The 16100-nt window shown below is 40.7% G+C and overlaps 1 protein-coding gene across 7 annotated transcripts in view; it reads left to right on the top strand.

Moving 5' to 3' along the window:
• LOC149917364 (uncharacterized) overlaps window positions 1-15812 on the top strand; it is a 100010-nt gene extending 84198 nt beyond the window's left edge. The window contains exons 2-5 of one of the 7 annotated variants that reach the window (XR_016467594.1): window positions 2824-2925; window positions 3645-3806; window positions 8458-8594; window positions 9258-9604. Coding sequence is in view for 3 of the 7 variants with exons in the window: in XM_090142207.1 (XP_089998333.1) it covers window positions 2824-2925; window positions 3645-3806; window positions 13230-13318 (353 nt within the window). In the remaining 4 variants the exon portion in view is untranslated. Of the gene's footprint in view, window positions 1-2823; window positions 2926-3644; window positions 3807-8454; window positions 8595-9257; window positions 9605-12953; window positions 13113-13229; window positions 13351-15150 lie in introns of those variants that run through there. The other 6 variants (XR_016467593.1, XM_090142207.1, XM_090142208.1 and 3 more) reach the window with 6 other exon arrangements.
• Window positions 15813-16100: the final 288 nt, after the last annotated feature.

Below are 16100 nucleotides of genomic sequence, written 5' to 3'. Positions count from 1 at the left end.
CCTCAGCAGGAGCTGCTCGTCTTCAAAACACAAGCCTTTTAGGGTACAATTGAAGCATAGTGGTTTTAGAGCTGAACTCGGGGGAATTCCATCCTACTATATTACCCATCCACCTGACCTCTGGGAGATGTAACTGGACCAGGAAAAGAGCAGAGCTCGCATTTTGGCAGAGAGGTGGGACACAGGTGGATGTGGAAGAGCTGTGCTGCCAAGTGCAATAGGACGCTGACCCTGTCCGCCCACTTGGCAGCTGCTTGCCTCTCCCAGCAGCAGGGGCCATAAGGACCCATACCTCTGCTGGTGGTGAGCAACTTAATAGTTCTCCTAATGGCCTGCATGCTCTGCGTGCATCCCATGAAATGAGTATGAAAATGGTTCATTACCTGCCAGTGACATGGGGTCAGGTTTTTCAAAGGTTTTTAGGTACATAAAGTTGCAGGTGGACAGCTAATGATGTTTACAAAAGCACTCGTGTGCCAGATTCTCATGGATTTCAGCGTGGGTTAGGCACATGGAGATAGAGTGTCTTTTAAGCATCCAAGTCCTTTGAGAAGTGAAGTATTTTGCATTTACTGTAGTGTCCTGCAGGGTGCATAAGGCTTATTACTACAGAGCAGCTTGTGTGCTGTAAATCCAGCATACTGGCTTACCCTGCAGTGACTTGTTCGTCTTCCCATAGCTGGTGGAACAAAATCTGCTGTGTACATCCCACATATCTACCATCTGGGGAACAATGCCTATTTGTTTTCTGGAAGCCTTCTCTTGAGTTTACTTTTCTTATTAAGAAGGGAAAAAGAGAGAGAGAGAGAAGGAGAGAGAGAGAAAGAGAGAAAGAGGCATCAGTGTCCAGCACACAGCACATTACCAACTACACTGCCAATTAACGTGCCAGAATTCCCTTGCTCACACATGTTATGTTGTTTTGATGTAACTAAACGACAGTTGCATTCAGCTGCTTCTTTCTATGGAAAAAACATCTTCAAAAGAGCAGATGAGCATGACCCTCTTTTTCGTTTTGTTTCCCATTACTTTAATTGTGTATATATTGAACATATCATCTATCGTGGAAAATTGCTTTCGTCTCTCTAACATCTGCAGGACACTACTATGGCAGAGACTAGTGCATCTGCTCGCACAGCTTTTGCACTCCCCGTTTGTTATTCCATTTCATACTCACAAATTTCAAACCTGTGTTCCTAAAGTTAGCCTGTAAAAACCCACTGAACTCATTGGAAAGTGCAGGTGCTCAGCAACACAACAGATCAGGCCATTTTTGTCTAGGTGTCTAAATATGCTTTTACTGGCTTAGACATTTGAACTCAGTGTTTTTGCTCTGGGAGCATTAATCTTGCATCTCAAGTGTACACTAAATTCCAGTTTGCTTCCTCTGTCTCAGTCTGTTAAAAATTTTGTTCCATGTTTTTATTAATACCATTCAGCAGTTTTTCCTTGGTTCTTCAGCCACAACTGCTTGCTCATTGGTGAGCCCAACGTGATCTACAAATAGTGCCCTGTCTGTGTTATTAGATGAATATAACCCCGATGCCGAGGCCAATATTTATTTTAATCCCTTTGCATACCATCTTCTGCTCCTTGTAATCCTCGCCAACTAGAAGAGATCCTGGTGTGACAGAAGCATTGGAAGGTTTTGTGCAATTAAGGCTGAGGAGAATGTATGCTGCGAGTGGCCCTGCTTAATCCTGTGACTGTCTGTGTGCAGCGCATGCATATCATCTCCGGATGCCGTGGTGCACATGTTAACAATGGGAAAAGTGCTCAGTGGAAGAATGTAACTTTCTAACTCAGCTGCTGCAGTTGGCAGAGGCTGTTCCTCCCTCAGTCCACAATTTGTCTTGGTCTTGTGACTGCTTGTGGAAATGCCCCAAATTGTTTTTCTTACATTTTTTTTTACCTGCAGGGCTTTAAATTAGAGACAGGAAAAGCATTTCAGCAGTATTTAAATAATGTTTTTCTAATTGCACAATTTGCTTTAAAAAAAAAAAAAAAAAAGAGTTTTTCAAAACATTGGTTTAAAGATAAAAATATGCTAGATGGGGAAAAGAAGGAGGAAGGAAACTGCAGAGTTCCATGTGCTGAGATCTTTTTAATCCACTTCCTAGGTGAGGGAGAGCTGGTTTTAGGGGAGTGAGAACAGATTTGAATGTGCCTCCCTTCAAGTGAGCTGCCTGTTAATCTAACAAGTGGGAGCCTTTCTGAGAGCCATTGACATCCTGGAATATCTGCCATGGACAAAGACATTCATGGCAGGGTTTGACCAGTGGTTGAATCAGGGGTTAATCTGGGAAAGGACCATGAATAAAGCTTCTAGCTGGTATATTTTCAAATCTGAATAAGTAATTCTGTATAAATGCCCAAATGTCTGAAATCTCACATGTAACATATTCAGAAGAATCTGAATATCTCTCTTTCCCAGAGGTAAGTTCCTACGTTCTCATGACTTTGTACTGGAATTAGGCTTGCTAGATACTCTAAAAAACAATAAGGAGGAAAAAAAAGAAAAAAGATGCTTCAGAATCAATTTTGTTAATTAGCAAATCACATATATTTTTTTCCCATAAACTAGATGTCCAAAAAAAAAAAAAAAAAATCTGAAGTGCCGGAACAATGAAATGTTATGTAACAATCAGCTGAGTCCTTATTTTAAGCACAAAATCTTATATTTTCACCTGAAAACCAGTGTTCTGGCTTTTGTTGTTGTTAGTTTGTTACTTGGTTTCAGTTATTTGTTGATGTCTATTTGGGGATTTTGTTTTGTTTTTATTGTTGTTAAGCAGATTTTCATTTTTCTTCCTTGCTTGGTAGAAATGGCTTCGTTTGGATCACAAACTGAATATCCCTTCAGCCACCAAGGAACTCAAACCCTTGGTAAAACCAACTCCTTGCTAAATTCATCACAAGCCACAGGTAAGAGGGCAGGAGCTTGCAGTAGTGTAAACATAAACATCGATTTTGTATTTGTACATGCCTAAGTCATTTACACATTTGCGCCTCGATCCTGTGTGCAAACTAGAAGAAGGATAAAATGTGCCGAAAGGTGTGGAAATTGAATTGGGAGAGTCCTTGCAGATTTATTAAAAAAAAAAAAGCAACACCTCTCTAAGTTTTTCCACCCCTGGCTGCATTGTGCATGTCGGGTCAATCCTCTGCTGAAGTCAGTGGGAGCTTTGCCTGGTTTCAATGGAAATAGGTTTCGGTCCCTCTGCTGAAAATCCCCTGTTAAAGAGAATCCTACTGATCAGAAGTGACTCATTCAGAAACAGAACTTGTGATCTGTTTGAAAAAAAATCCTTTTCCATATTTAGTACTGCTTAAAATATGTTACTTTAAAAATAGTATAACAAATTATCTCATGAAATACAACTGAAAAGTTCCCTTTTCTTTTTTTTTCAAACGCAGCCTCTTCCTCCCTGCCCAGCTCCTCCTACTCAAAAAAAAAAAAGTGAAGTATACAATAATGCCAGTAATTACGTGTTACGAGATTTTTATTGCCTTGCAATTTATTACAAATGTTTTTGTGGGTGGTACAAAGTATTTGAACAGGTTTTCAAACTAGTCAGAAACGTATTAAATATTGGTGATTGTTATTACAGGTTGTGTTTTATGGTCCTATGGTTGATTTATAGGTACAAAAACAAAAAGTCAACGCAGCGTGGCTCTCGCAGCAATCTTCTCGTGGCAGCACTTCACAACACACAGCAAGGCTCTCCCAGCTGAAGAACAAAAACTTATCGTTACAGAAGCAGAAACAAAGCATTGTGCATACCTTGCTGCTTCCGTTGCCTCAGGTAGGATTTGTAGATAGCATTTCCACAGAGCTGTTTTCATACTTTCCACGGATCTAAATATGAATAAGAAACCTGTACTGTGGATTTTGGATTCGGGATGTTTTGCTCAGCTAGATGTTGGAGATCACTTGTAAAGCAGATGTGGAAATATCTTCCATAAGAGAAAATTACTACTGGTTGGATATATATAAGATTAAAAATCTGTATGATATATCCAGGGAAAGGCACCAGGCACATCGTGCATAGCAACTAGAACATAAGGTTACCCAGATTATTTCATGACACAGAGCTCTTAAACTGTACAGCAATGACTACTAATCAAAAAAGGACTCGTGGATATATTTGCCCTACAGATGTCCTGCAGATATCAGGCTAGCTAGCTGATTTTCTCAGAAGTGCTGGTACAACCTCCATATCCTATACCATTTCAAAAATAGATTGTAACATCAACCACACTGTGCCCAGGAACCCCATTCACATTCTCTCCTCATTTATTTTATTTTCACCATTGATCACTCACCAGAAATTGTTCCTGTCCTGACTGCTTTGAGAACAGATAAAAATGAACTGCATCTAACCACAGAAAATCTTAAATGTGAACAGGATGTTTTCAGATGAATAAGAAACATGCTTCTGCCTGGAGGAAAAAGAAAAAAAGAAAAAGAAGAAAAAGAAAAAAAGAAAAAAAGAAAAGGAAATTCAAGTGCTATAGCTGTTTATGTATGTAAAGATTTTCCTGACCCTTGTTTCTCTACAGCTGAGAGGAAACTGTATATCCCTGATAAATTTGAATCGGGTACTTTCTCCACCCTGTTTTCTGATGGAAAGTCTTGAGGGAAGAGGCCATGGCTGTTGCACACACAGAATTGGTATCACCTTTACTGCACAGCTTGGTGTGGCTGAGCATACAGAGCTTACAGATAACCCACTCACTGTCCCAGAGACTGGGCACTGGTTTGTCTTCAGCTGCCAGAGGTAGTCGTGACTGGGAAATGAGTCACATCTCCCTCTGCTTCTGTTGTTGAAGCAGAGGGATTACCAAACTAATGAGCTGTATGGCTGTCTAGGTTTTCCAAAATGTAAGGTCCCAAATTTAAAAAAATAAAAAAAAAATTCATGGCCTGGGCTTTGGGCCATCTCTATGTACTTGCATTTCAGCCAGCAGCAAAAGGTTTCTGCTTCATTTCAGCCTTCAAAACCCATAGGATTTTTTTTCTCACATTCTCAGAAGCCGTGAATAAGATTGGTATTGCTAAGCACAAAGAAAGAGGTCCAAATGACCCTCTGGACTGACAGGAGAGAGGAAAAATCCCAAGTAGAAATATATTCAAATCCATGGTGGGCTGATGAAGAATAGTCTCATTTTTTATCTGAGTTTCATTCTGGCCCTGAAAGCAAATCCTGTCTAGACCAAGCAAGGATCCTCATGGACTTTTTCTTCTCAGCCCCTTCCTTCCACCATGCTGTGCCTGTCAGTGAAATCCCAGACTTTGCCTAAATGAGAAGATGATGCTGCACTCCAGCTCTGCCCCAGGTTGCAGGCAAGAGAAGTATCCTATATCTTAAGCTATCTTTGGAAAGCATAAAAGGATTATACCACTGAAAAAAGGAAGTGCCATCCTGAATGACAATAGAGGCTTTTATTTATTCATCAGTTGTCGGAGATTTTGGTTGAATAATTCTGTTAGCTGTAAATCTTTGGCACAAGTTTGGAGTCTCTGCAGAATCCATTAAGGCACGAGGCTGTAGCAAAGAGGCAGTTCACTCCTTCTTTAGGCATTTAGTTCCCATTTACATCAATGGAAATTAGATAATTCACACATCTGTTTCTTCAACCGTGTGCTGAACTTCAGCGCTGAAAAGGGCTGATTTATATGGCTAAGCAACTCACCTTCAGAAGTGAGGTGCTATTACAGTGAATAAAATCTGGCAGTCCAAGTAGAGGCACCTTAAGATCCCTAATTGTTTTTGATCTACTTTGTATCTCAATTTGCTTCTCTGTAGATAGAGACGCCCCCCCAAAATGTATTACTTCTCTAGGAAAGTTTGCATCTTCCATCTTCTTAACTTCAGATTTAGGATGCATTGATAAATACTCCTTCTCTTAACTTTGAGAAGGGTTTGATTTCCTTCACTATTCCTTGATCTCTTCTAAATGTTTCTTTTCATTCTTGCTATTTGCATTTTTCATATTTAGTAGTGGAAATATATGTGCCCATACACAACCATATGCACCCATAATTATGGCATGGATGATTACACTTACGGGCTATGAATTTTTTGCTTGACATGGTAAAAAAATACACTTGAAAATACAGTTGTCTTATGTAATATTGATAACATACATTTCAACATCATATAGGCATTACAGAGGTATGTTTAAATGCAACACAACTTAAAAGGCAAACAGCTGTTTGAGAACATATTCTGTTAAAGAACGTATTCTTTTGTGACTGGGTGAGCCACTTGCACTGAAATTTCTCATCAGAAATCACTCTTTCTTGTCTTTTAATAGTTACGTTGTTGGTTGTTTTGTTTGTTGTTTTGTTCTGTTTGTTTGTCTAGATCACTTTCAGGCAGTTAACTGCAAGGTTTTAGAAATAAATACAATAATTCAGGTGGTGTCAAAGCAGCCTGAGCATCCCTGTCCTGCTCTTACAAGGTGCAAGTGCTCTGGGGGCAATCTAGAATGCACGTTTATCTGCATGCACAGCCAGTGTCATTTGCAGCCTCTGACTCTTAACTCTGACAAAGAGAAGTCAGTCCTATCTTCCTTAGGGTTCTGTGATGTTAGGGCCTCACAGCACCAATCTCTAATCAACACTGTGGTGGGGAAGGAGGATCTTTATCTGCACCGATATTCCTCAGTCATATCACAGCACACAGCCCTGCCCCAGCAGTGAACCTTCTCCTTAGGTGCTCAGTGTGTATTTGGGGCAGGGAGTGTGGCCCTATTTTGTCTTTTCGTGGACACATATGTAGACATCATCAAGGCAACTTGCTGGGTTGGCTCTTCCTCAGAAATGTGCTCAGCAACCTTTCCAGGCACTAGCTAGGAGAAGCCATCATGATGCTAAATGAGGACTCCATATGCTGAGTACGGGAAGCTACCTAGTATCCTTCAGCTACTGGCCTTTCTCGTGGGATGTGGCTTTTTACTAAGAAAGGCAGAAAGAAAGCAGCCAAGAGGTCCTGATTGGGATGCTGCAAAGGGGAGAAGCTGAGCAGTCATCAGTCCTGCCTGAGAATGTGTGGAAAAGAGAATAGGCTCACCTGCTCACCCCAGCCCTTGTGTTCACACGAGGGGTGACTAAGTGAGGACTCCATCCTGTTTCAGAAAGGTTGTGCTTTTCAAATCCTTTTAAGTGTATCCACATTTGTGATCAGACATTCTTCTGTTGAAATGTTGCTTCTTGTTCCATCATGTTGTTAAACTGGAGGTATGGAAATGCCCCTGAAGCCCCAGGGCTGTGCGTGAGACCCACTCAGCGTGGCAGGGATGAATGTCTGTTGAGGTTCACCACCCTGGAAAGAGGTCAGAGGTGGCCCTGGGTCATGAGAAGCACAAAGAGAGACTATTTGACTTGAATGTCGGGGTTGGAAGTAAGTGGGATGCCATGGATGGAGCCCACTCACAGCAGACTGGTGACCTTACACGATGGGACTGAGCCAGGTTGTGACAGATGGTATCCCTGGATCTGAGATTGGATCCTGGCTCTAATTGTTTAGTTAATTAATTGTGAGGCACATACAAATTAACTTGGTAAATTTTGAATACGGTATAAAAGCCTCTGGTTTTGTAGATAGCTTAAATCTGATACTGATGTAGAATGATGAGTATAATGTAAGTTAATATTAAATGTTAGAGTTTTTCTCCTGGCCCTTGCCAATTGCTTTGCAGAAGTAATTCTGAAAGGACACTGCTAAAAGATCTATAACAAAAGTGGTGAGTTTTGTTAGTTAGGCAAAACTGATGGGATGGTGATGTTACTGGCACTACTAAGTATCTCAGTAAGGTTCAGCTCTAGCTGCTCCTCTGAGTAGAACTGGCTTGGTGAAGTATATTTTTCCATAGCAGTCATTAAAGTGTTCTATCTTGTGTCAGTGAGGCTAAAGGTCCAATTTCTGAGGCTGCTCCCTGAACTGCTGTGCACAGTTAAGACAGAAAGGAAAAAAGACAGGAATGCCCACACAGCCCCATGGTGATGGACTTCTCTGCAACAGTGGGAGCAGCGGGTCATCTGGGTTCATTGCTGTGCTGGAGGTGCAGGCTGCAGCTTGGGGAAGGGCTTTGATTGCCGGATGTGAGACAGCATTTTGTGAAGTGACTGGAGCAAGGGGAAACTTTGGCTAGGAAGACTTTCCTTGCAGACACACCCTCCGTGCCAGCCACTTGCAGGGAGTCAATTGTCCCAGCTAACCCTCCAGAGGAATTGCCTCCCCTTTGGTGAGTTTCCAGATACTGCACACACTTTGAAGTGTTGGTTGGTTGGTTGGTTGGTTTTTTATCCAGGCAGCACAACAAAAGGAGTTGCCACAGCCCAGTCTCAGGGCAAGAGCCCCATCCTATTCCATCACTGCTTTCAAGATGTGAGTGAGCCTTCTGCTCCCAGGCTGCCTATTTTACCTCCATGGTGGCTTTTTCCAGCAGGTTTCCAGGAATGGGAACAGCTGGAGAAACTGAATGTTATGCTTCATTGATTGGGGAAATTCGCTGTACTGCAATATTAGTACTCACTGCCTGCTGTGGTCACCAAGCACTGTCATCAAAGAGGTTTCAAAAGGCTGGTAAGGAAGTGGGATGCACTGAAGCTCTCACACTTGAGCAATACAAGTCCAAAGGGTAATGTGGGGAGTATGTTTATCATGTAAACAGTGAACTGTCTGTGAAAAGGGAAGTTTTAAGCAGTGATGGGGATGTGGGAAATGAGAAACCATGAATTAATGAGAAACTCTGTTGAGGTCAAAGTCATTTACAGATTAATCTTGATTTCACTTCTTTTGGTAAGAGGGAAGGGGGACACTCAGGCAAATAAAGATGACGTAGCATTGCATATAAATCTTTTATTGACACGGGTTTGAGATTATTCATAAATTCCAGTGGGAATTTTGATGTTTCTCCTGGACAGCTGTTTCAAACACATTTTCTGAAAATGGAAATCCTCTCCTCTATGTTTACCTGTAAATCTTCAGTAGAATGTTTATGCTTCAGGGGGATTTTGAAGAATTAAAAAAGTCACTAAAAATACCTGTGCAGTGATGTGACTAGAAGCAACACAAATTTCCAGTCTGATTTCTTGGGACCTTCCAAGCATAGTAACAGGTTTCTGTAGAAAATCAGGAATCTCCCCTTTCTATTCTGCCAACAAACAGTCCTCAAGGCCATGTAGAAAATTACTTCCTTCTGATATCAGCATTTAATCTGATTGCTCTTTTTTTTTTTTCTTCCAGACAGAATTTCCGGGGAGCATTTCACTGATTTGTGGAAACAATAACATCAAGATGACAGAAAATGGCTTTAGTTTCAGGAACATAAGATATAATTCTACAAGCATTTTTTAGTGAACCTTCTGGAAACTGACAGTTGATATGACAAAATGTCCATCACAGACTATACAGATTTTGGGGTTACAACTTGTAGTCCAGATATGTGCCATTTAAGAAAAAAGAAGAGAGTGAGAGAGCGAGTTAGAAAGAAAGAGAAAAGGAGAAATATAGAGAAAGAAAGAGAAAATGAGAGAAAGAGAGAAGGAAGGGAGGAAGAGAGGGACGAAGGAGGGAAGAAGGGAAGAATGAGGGAGGGAGGGAGGGAGGGAGGGAGGGAGGAAGGGAGGAAGGGAGGAAGGGAGGAAGGGAGGAAGGGAGGAAGGGAGGAAGGAAGGAAGGAAGGAAGGAAGGAAGGAAGGAAGGAAGGAAGGAAGGAAGGAAGGAAGGAAGGAAGGAAGGAGATCCATTACCTAGAAAGAAATTGGTGCTTTATACGAAAGAGAAACTCGGAACTTTCCCCACCATGGTTTCCAATTGGAAGCATCTTTGTGCTCTAATCCTGACACACTGGAAGATGCCAGACTGTTACCATTCCAGTGCTGTTTTGACACATCACTTGAGCTAACTGGCCTTCTGATTTAAAAGAATTCATTCATTATATATGTCAAACTTCACTCTCTAAGTTTGCCAAGAATAATCAGTTTTCTAGGTATACCAAGATATTTACATGAACAATTTTAAATAGAAGGAGCTACATCTCATAAACTACTGCAAGTTGCATCTGTATTCAGAACAGGATTTCATATAAATTCACTTCCACATGCTTTACCTGCCGTGTTTTCTCATGTTTCTTTCTTATTCTTGTTCATTTTTTTGCTCAGCATAAGAGCAGGATGCTTAAATAAATGCTTTCTGTTATATCATCTATATAATTAAATTAGCATACAATATTGGGCCCTGTGATTTCATGGGCCATGATTTCAGTAGACCTCATGGAAAGATGGGTTAGAAGAATTATCTGACTGTTTGACCAACTAATTCAAAAAAGAAAAAAGGAAAAAACAGGAGAAAACTTCTGTCTGTAGATCATCTTGATGAACTCCAGGATAAAGGAGAACTAGGGAAGAAATTTTCTCAGAATTATTTCCCTGATCTTGCCTGAGTGAGAGGTAGGAAAGCTTCCACATAGAGAACAGGAAAGAGGGGAAGTACAAAAACCAGCAACAGTCTCAAGTCTTCCAGATTTCTGTAGGTGAACAGAATAACAGCCACTGTAGTAATGGTACAAGGCAGGTTGAGTCATGATGGCAGAGCACAGCTGATACCAGATTCTGCATCCCACAAGATATCTTAGGGCCTTCTGACTGCTCTGTGCTTAAGCCAGTACTATTATGATGCTAAATTAAAAGTTAATCTAGCAGCTTCATCTTCCAAAGACAATTCTCCATTTAAAGATTTGGCCTTCCAGATGAGAGTAAGGCAATATCTCCATATGTGCAGGTAGATTTATTTATTCTGCTGCATGCTCTTGGAGAAATCAGGGCACGTTTAGCTCGTGTGTAATTGCCATGCATACATTGTTTTTAGAGCACAGCTCAACACATGGGAAAAAGAAATATTTTGTTGCATCTGTCCCTCTGGATTTGGTTTAGCTGCTTTTACTTAAGGTAACTTAAGGTAAGTTTTGCAGTATTACTGTAAAAATCAGGGTACAAGAAATGAGAAAACTTAGGGAGGCAGGGAGTGTTGTATCATGAATGTTGTTCCTGTAGTATAGCTTGTACTTCATGACTAAATGATTAATTCCTTGAAGTTAGCCATTTCACTGTGATCTAATTGTGCAAAGGTAGTGCATTAAAAAGGTAGAAGCACATGAGAGGCGGTATTCACCTCCAGATTGCATCACATGAGATAAAAGTAGCCATTTGAGAAATAAGTTTTTTCCTACACAGAAGGAGTAACAAGGCAATGTTAGAAACTAAAAGTCTACACAGTTTAATATACTTTTGAAACTATTCTGAACACTAATAGATGAGACGTGCCCACAGCGTTGATCATTCCTATCAAACTCTACATCCAAATATTTTTAACTTCCCAGGTGATACAGATTGCCTGGCCAAGTTCCAGAGCATCAGAGCTCACAGCGCTTCACATCTACTAGTGCAGTTGTGATGCTGTGTGTGTAAGCCAAGAGAGCAATTTTTGGATGTAAATCCTGCTTAGGTCAAGATCCTGTCTGAGTTCAGAGACTAAAATTTCAGTCCAGATTTGTTTACTTTGAAATCTTGCCGGATCTCTATTGTTTGTTATATTCTCTATGCCTTTTAATGCAAGAGCTTAGTGACTGTAAGAGATTCACAGGAGACCACAAGGAGCTTCTTGCTAATTTTTCACCACCTAATTGAAAATAAAGTTGAGAGGTTTCTTGTATTTTCGTGATGCTGATGGAGAAGTGGTATCCCTGAGACTCATAAAAATGTTCTATCTGTATCACGTCTTGTAACAATAAAAATTCTGATGGAGAAAACCCATCTCCATGTTCCAGCCCCTCCCTGCTAATGACTCCCATTAGGTGATGCTGTCATTAGACTTACTGGGTCATGTTAATGTGAAAGCTCTGATAATCCTTCTGTCTAGTACAAGAAAGACCTAACTACTTCTCAGTACTTCCAAAGATAAATTTAGATGACTTAAGTAGAACTGTGAAAATATCTAACCATTCTTCATGGCAGGTCTTTTGTAGTTCACTAAAAAATGATGAGCAGTGTGATGGTAACAATATAAAAACTTCGTTTCTATTGATTTTTCTACCATCAGATCAAAGCATTGCAATATTTCTCCTGGTATCAAATTGGAAGGAGATTCTGTTTCCATTAGGGGCTGAGAACTAAAAATACATAGAGCCTAAACCTAGCAGTCCCACTCAGCTTTTGCAATTTGCGTGGTTCCTTCACTACAGAGTGCTACTGGGTTCTTATTATCATCTTGATAGTCACAGACACTCATGGACGTGTCTTCAATACTACTTTTCATACAATAATTCTCCTCCACATGAGCAATCTGACAGAGTGAGGGTCCTTTGCTCTAGTTCATATGTTCTTGAAATCCAGGGGGGGGGGTCTGATTTCATGGGTCCAACAGAGGTTTCTCACAAAAAAAATAGAAGCATTTTCAAGATATTCAGAACCACAAATCCAGCCCCCATTGAATTTTGGTTTCCCTTACAGGTCGTTATTGTTTTCAACACTTTATGGCAGTGCTGGCCAAAATCAATCTTTTACAACTTCACTTCCTACTTATACTAAAAGAAAAAGGTTGGGGCACTTAATTAGAGCTATTTATATTTTCAAAATGAGGAAGACATTCTGAAAAAGAAATTGTTTTTGCAGCCAATTCAGGGACCTTCTGTCTACAAAATCTGCTCTGGACACTTTCCCACCGCAACTTTCTTTCCATTATTAGGAACTTACACCATGTTGTATTTGACTTGGTATTTTGCCAGAAAATGTTCTTTAGGTCTCTATAGTACAAAATCTGACAGAAAGCATAACACAAGGAAAAAAAAAGGTATTTTTAAGTCCCTACTTTTTTCCATTTTCCCATCAGAAATTTTTTTTTTTAAATATATTAGTAATATAAATCCGTCTCTGTTCCAGTTTTTGCTGTAGTTATTTATACCCTTTAAATATGATCCATGTAGAGAAGTCCAAAGTTATTAAATTTGTTCAGATAGTCCTTCAATCTATTCAGGAGCTGAGTGTACCTGGCACAAGCACCGAGTATTTCCTTTTGGTTTCTGAGCTAGAAGCAAGACTTGAGGTAAATGATTTTCTGCTATGATAATGATGATACTACCAGACGTCCTGAGTGGAAAAGGCCAGGGAGGTTCCGATTCTGACTCACGTTCTGATATTGTCTCTTTATTTTTTAACCTAGGAAAACTCAGCTCAGATTCCGTCTGTGGTTTTCAGCAAGAATACTGCTTTTCCCTTCTTCCCGCACAACTTTCCAGCCAGATTGACTGAACTGCAGAAAGGTCAAATGACTTGCTTGGAGGGTAAGCTATGAGTCAGGAGCACAGCTAGCATTGAATCAAATCCTTTCCTGTCTTCCAGTCCAGCCACTAGACAACACACAATTGCTTTCATTGACCAGAGAGCTCTAATGAAGTCAGCATTAGTCTCTGAACAGTGTTAGTGTTAGGAGGAGTCCCTGAAAATCAGTCACCTTCCATTGGCAATCAATTTGGTATGTGACAGAGAGCAAACCTTCTGTCCCTTTCTCAACATGCCTTGTGTCCTGTCTGTGCATATGGCCATTTGCACACTTACGTCATGCAGCTGTGCACCCATCTGTATCAGGAGCTGTTGTACACAGCTCCATTTGGGGGCTGAACTACAGCCTTTATTCTCAATCTTCTGGTTTTGGGATCTTCAGTGAGAGCTGAACTGCCCCTCCTTTCCAGCTGAGAAGAAGGGAAAAGGCCTATTATTCTTTTTTGTTATGAGATCACATTTGGGAAACTGTTCAGAAATGCTGGACAAGATAAGCTGAATATTCTGTTTTGACCTTATACTCTACCAATGTTTGGATTTAGCTGACCTAATATGCATCTGCACAAATGTTGGTTGTCTAGAAAATTTCCAAGAAAAATAACCAGAAATTATGGCTGGAAAGGAGCTTGAGCAAGCATTTATTTTATCCTCACCTACACCAGGGTAGGCTTTATCTACATCTTTCCTAGCAGGTCATTCAGCTGCAGTGACCTCCCAGAGCTACCTGTGATATCACTCACATTGTTAGGCTAGACATTAAGGAAACCCTTATTGCTTTATTGCTCTCCTTTTTTGAAATGAGAGTGTGACACTTTCACGTACACAACGTAAATCAACCAAAAAATAGAGCCCAGGCCATTTGGAATGGCATTACAGAGTCAGTGAAAGTTACTTACAGGAGTAAATGTGTCTTCAGCAAGAATTTCCTTGCTCTTGTTGTGCTTCTTCTCTTTGTGCTTAATAATGCCCGTTTCTGCCTTTCACCTATTAAGGTCCTATTTTCAAAGATTTTCTAAGTGTTATTCTATGAAACTGCCTGCATATGTAAAGCAAAAGTAATAGGAAAAAGAAACAGTTATCAAATGAGACTGAAGATCTGGCTTTTCAATTTTCCAAAGGCAGGAAATTCGTACTGAATCATCTGACTCAATTTGCTGTGCTGTGCTTCAGTGTTGTAGCTCATAAAACACACAAGATAACCACTGGTCAGAGATCTTACAGTAACTCAGCAAAATGTGATGAATGGAGGATGACGTTCCTGCTATAAATCATCAGCCCTATATGTGTTTATGTGTAATAGACAAGACTTGCAACGCAGGAAAATATAGAACTATTACAGAATACCAGAAGAACTTTTTAGAAAAATGTCTTTTCTACTGATAACTGGCTAGCATCTCAAGAAATAAAATAATAATAATAATAATAAAACAATAATAATAAAAACCACCTTTCATATAAAGTCACCACGTAAATTAGAAATGAAAACAACTAATATTAGATCATCTTTTCCATCTCCCCAACACTGTGGAATTGTTCCCTACAGCGTGTTCCTGAGTGTTTTGTCCAGTCTTCTCTGAAGTATCTTAAGCAACAGTGTTTCCATTGCTTTTCCTTGGAATCCTACCCGACGCTGTAGTAGATCTCACTAATAGGAAATGTTGCTGTAAAGCATAAATTTTCCTGCTCTCAGTATCATCTCATTAATCCCACTTACACCTCCTTCTCCAGCCCTAATCAATTCCTTTGCCTTTAAGTGTTTATATCCTCTGAAGACTTACGAGGAATTATCATATCCCACTTAGATATCATCCAGCCAAGATACTGCAAAGCCCATTCCCTTCATTTTCCTTCAGCCCACATCTAAGCCTTGGATCATTTTTTCCCCTCTCTGAAGTCCCTTCAGATTGTCATCGAGTTGCCCTCAATTTGAGCTGAAGAGAGGTCTGGTCCCTATACTGCAGCGGAGACACAGAGATCGGGTTTCCAGAACGCTAGCAATCCCCAGCTTGCCGCAAAGTCAGATGGAGACGAGTGGCCACGGAGACCACGCAGGAAGAAAAAGGAAATAAAGAAGAGCGACAGTTTGCAGGGAAACAGTCATGTGAAATATCAGCAGAGCAGCATCAGTGGGGAAAAGCCCCACTACAGAAGTGCGCCCAAATCGTCACACGCCGATGTCTGTGACCTCATGAGCAGCAGCGGCTCAGCTTAAGCGTGTGCTCAGCAGATGGACAAAGCCCAGTCTGTGTACAGGTTTTTTCCTTGTGGCTGTAAAATTCAGAGGTGGGAGAGAAACCTGGGCTGTATCATAGACTGCCGGTGGTCCGCCCCCTCCACCCAGCCCTGCAGACCGTCCAAAACATTGTCATTGCACCCCAGAAGGCAAGCAGGCCTGGGATAGATCCAGAACGGATTACAACATAATCCAATTCACAGGGAGGGGTATTTTTGAAAGAGGATTATGTGTGGGGGTTTTTTTTTTTTTTTTGGTTCTTTTTTTTTTTTTTTTTTTTCTGGCTGCCTGCCAGAAAATAAATAAATGCTGTAACTCTCATGTAATGTTTTTCGAAGGCATGGCGATGGAAAGAGAAGGCTCTTTTCCATGTCCGTGTTAGAGAGCGGGAGGAAGAAAGCTGATTTTTGCAGCAGTGTGCCAAGCAACCTCAGGGTATGCAAGTTAGAAATGCTGGTGTTTCCCACTGCGCATTCAAGAACAGTATGAATCTGAAGAAAACGGTGCTCCATTTCTAAT

Source organism: Phasianus colchicus, chromosome 6 (genome assembly GCF_987193195.1).
Source record: "Phasianus colchicus chromosome 6, bPhaCol1.hap1.1, whole genome shotgun sequence".
Lineage (NCBI taxonomy): Eukaryota > Metazoa > Chordata > Aves > Galliformes > Phasianidae > Phasianus > Phasianus colchicus.
The sequence above is the reverse complement of the archived record's forward strand: the minus strand, read 5'-3'. Positions and strand labels throughout refer to the sequence as shown.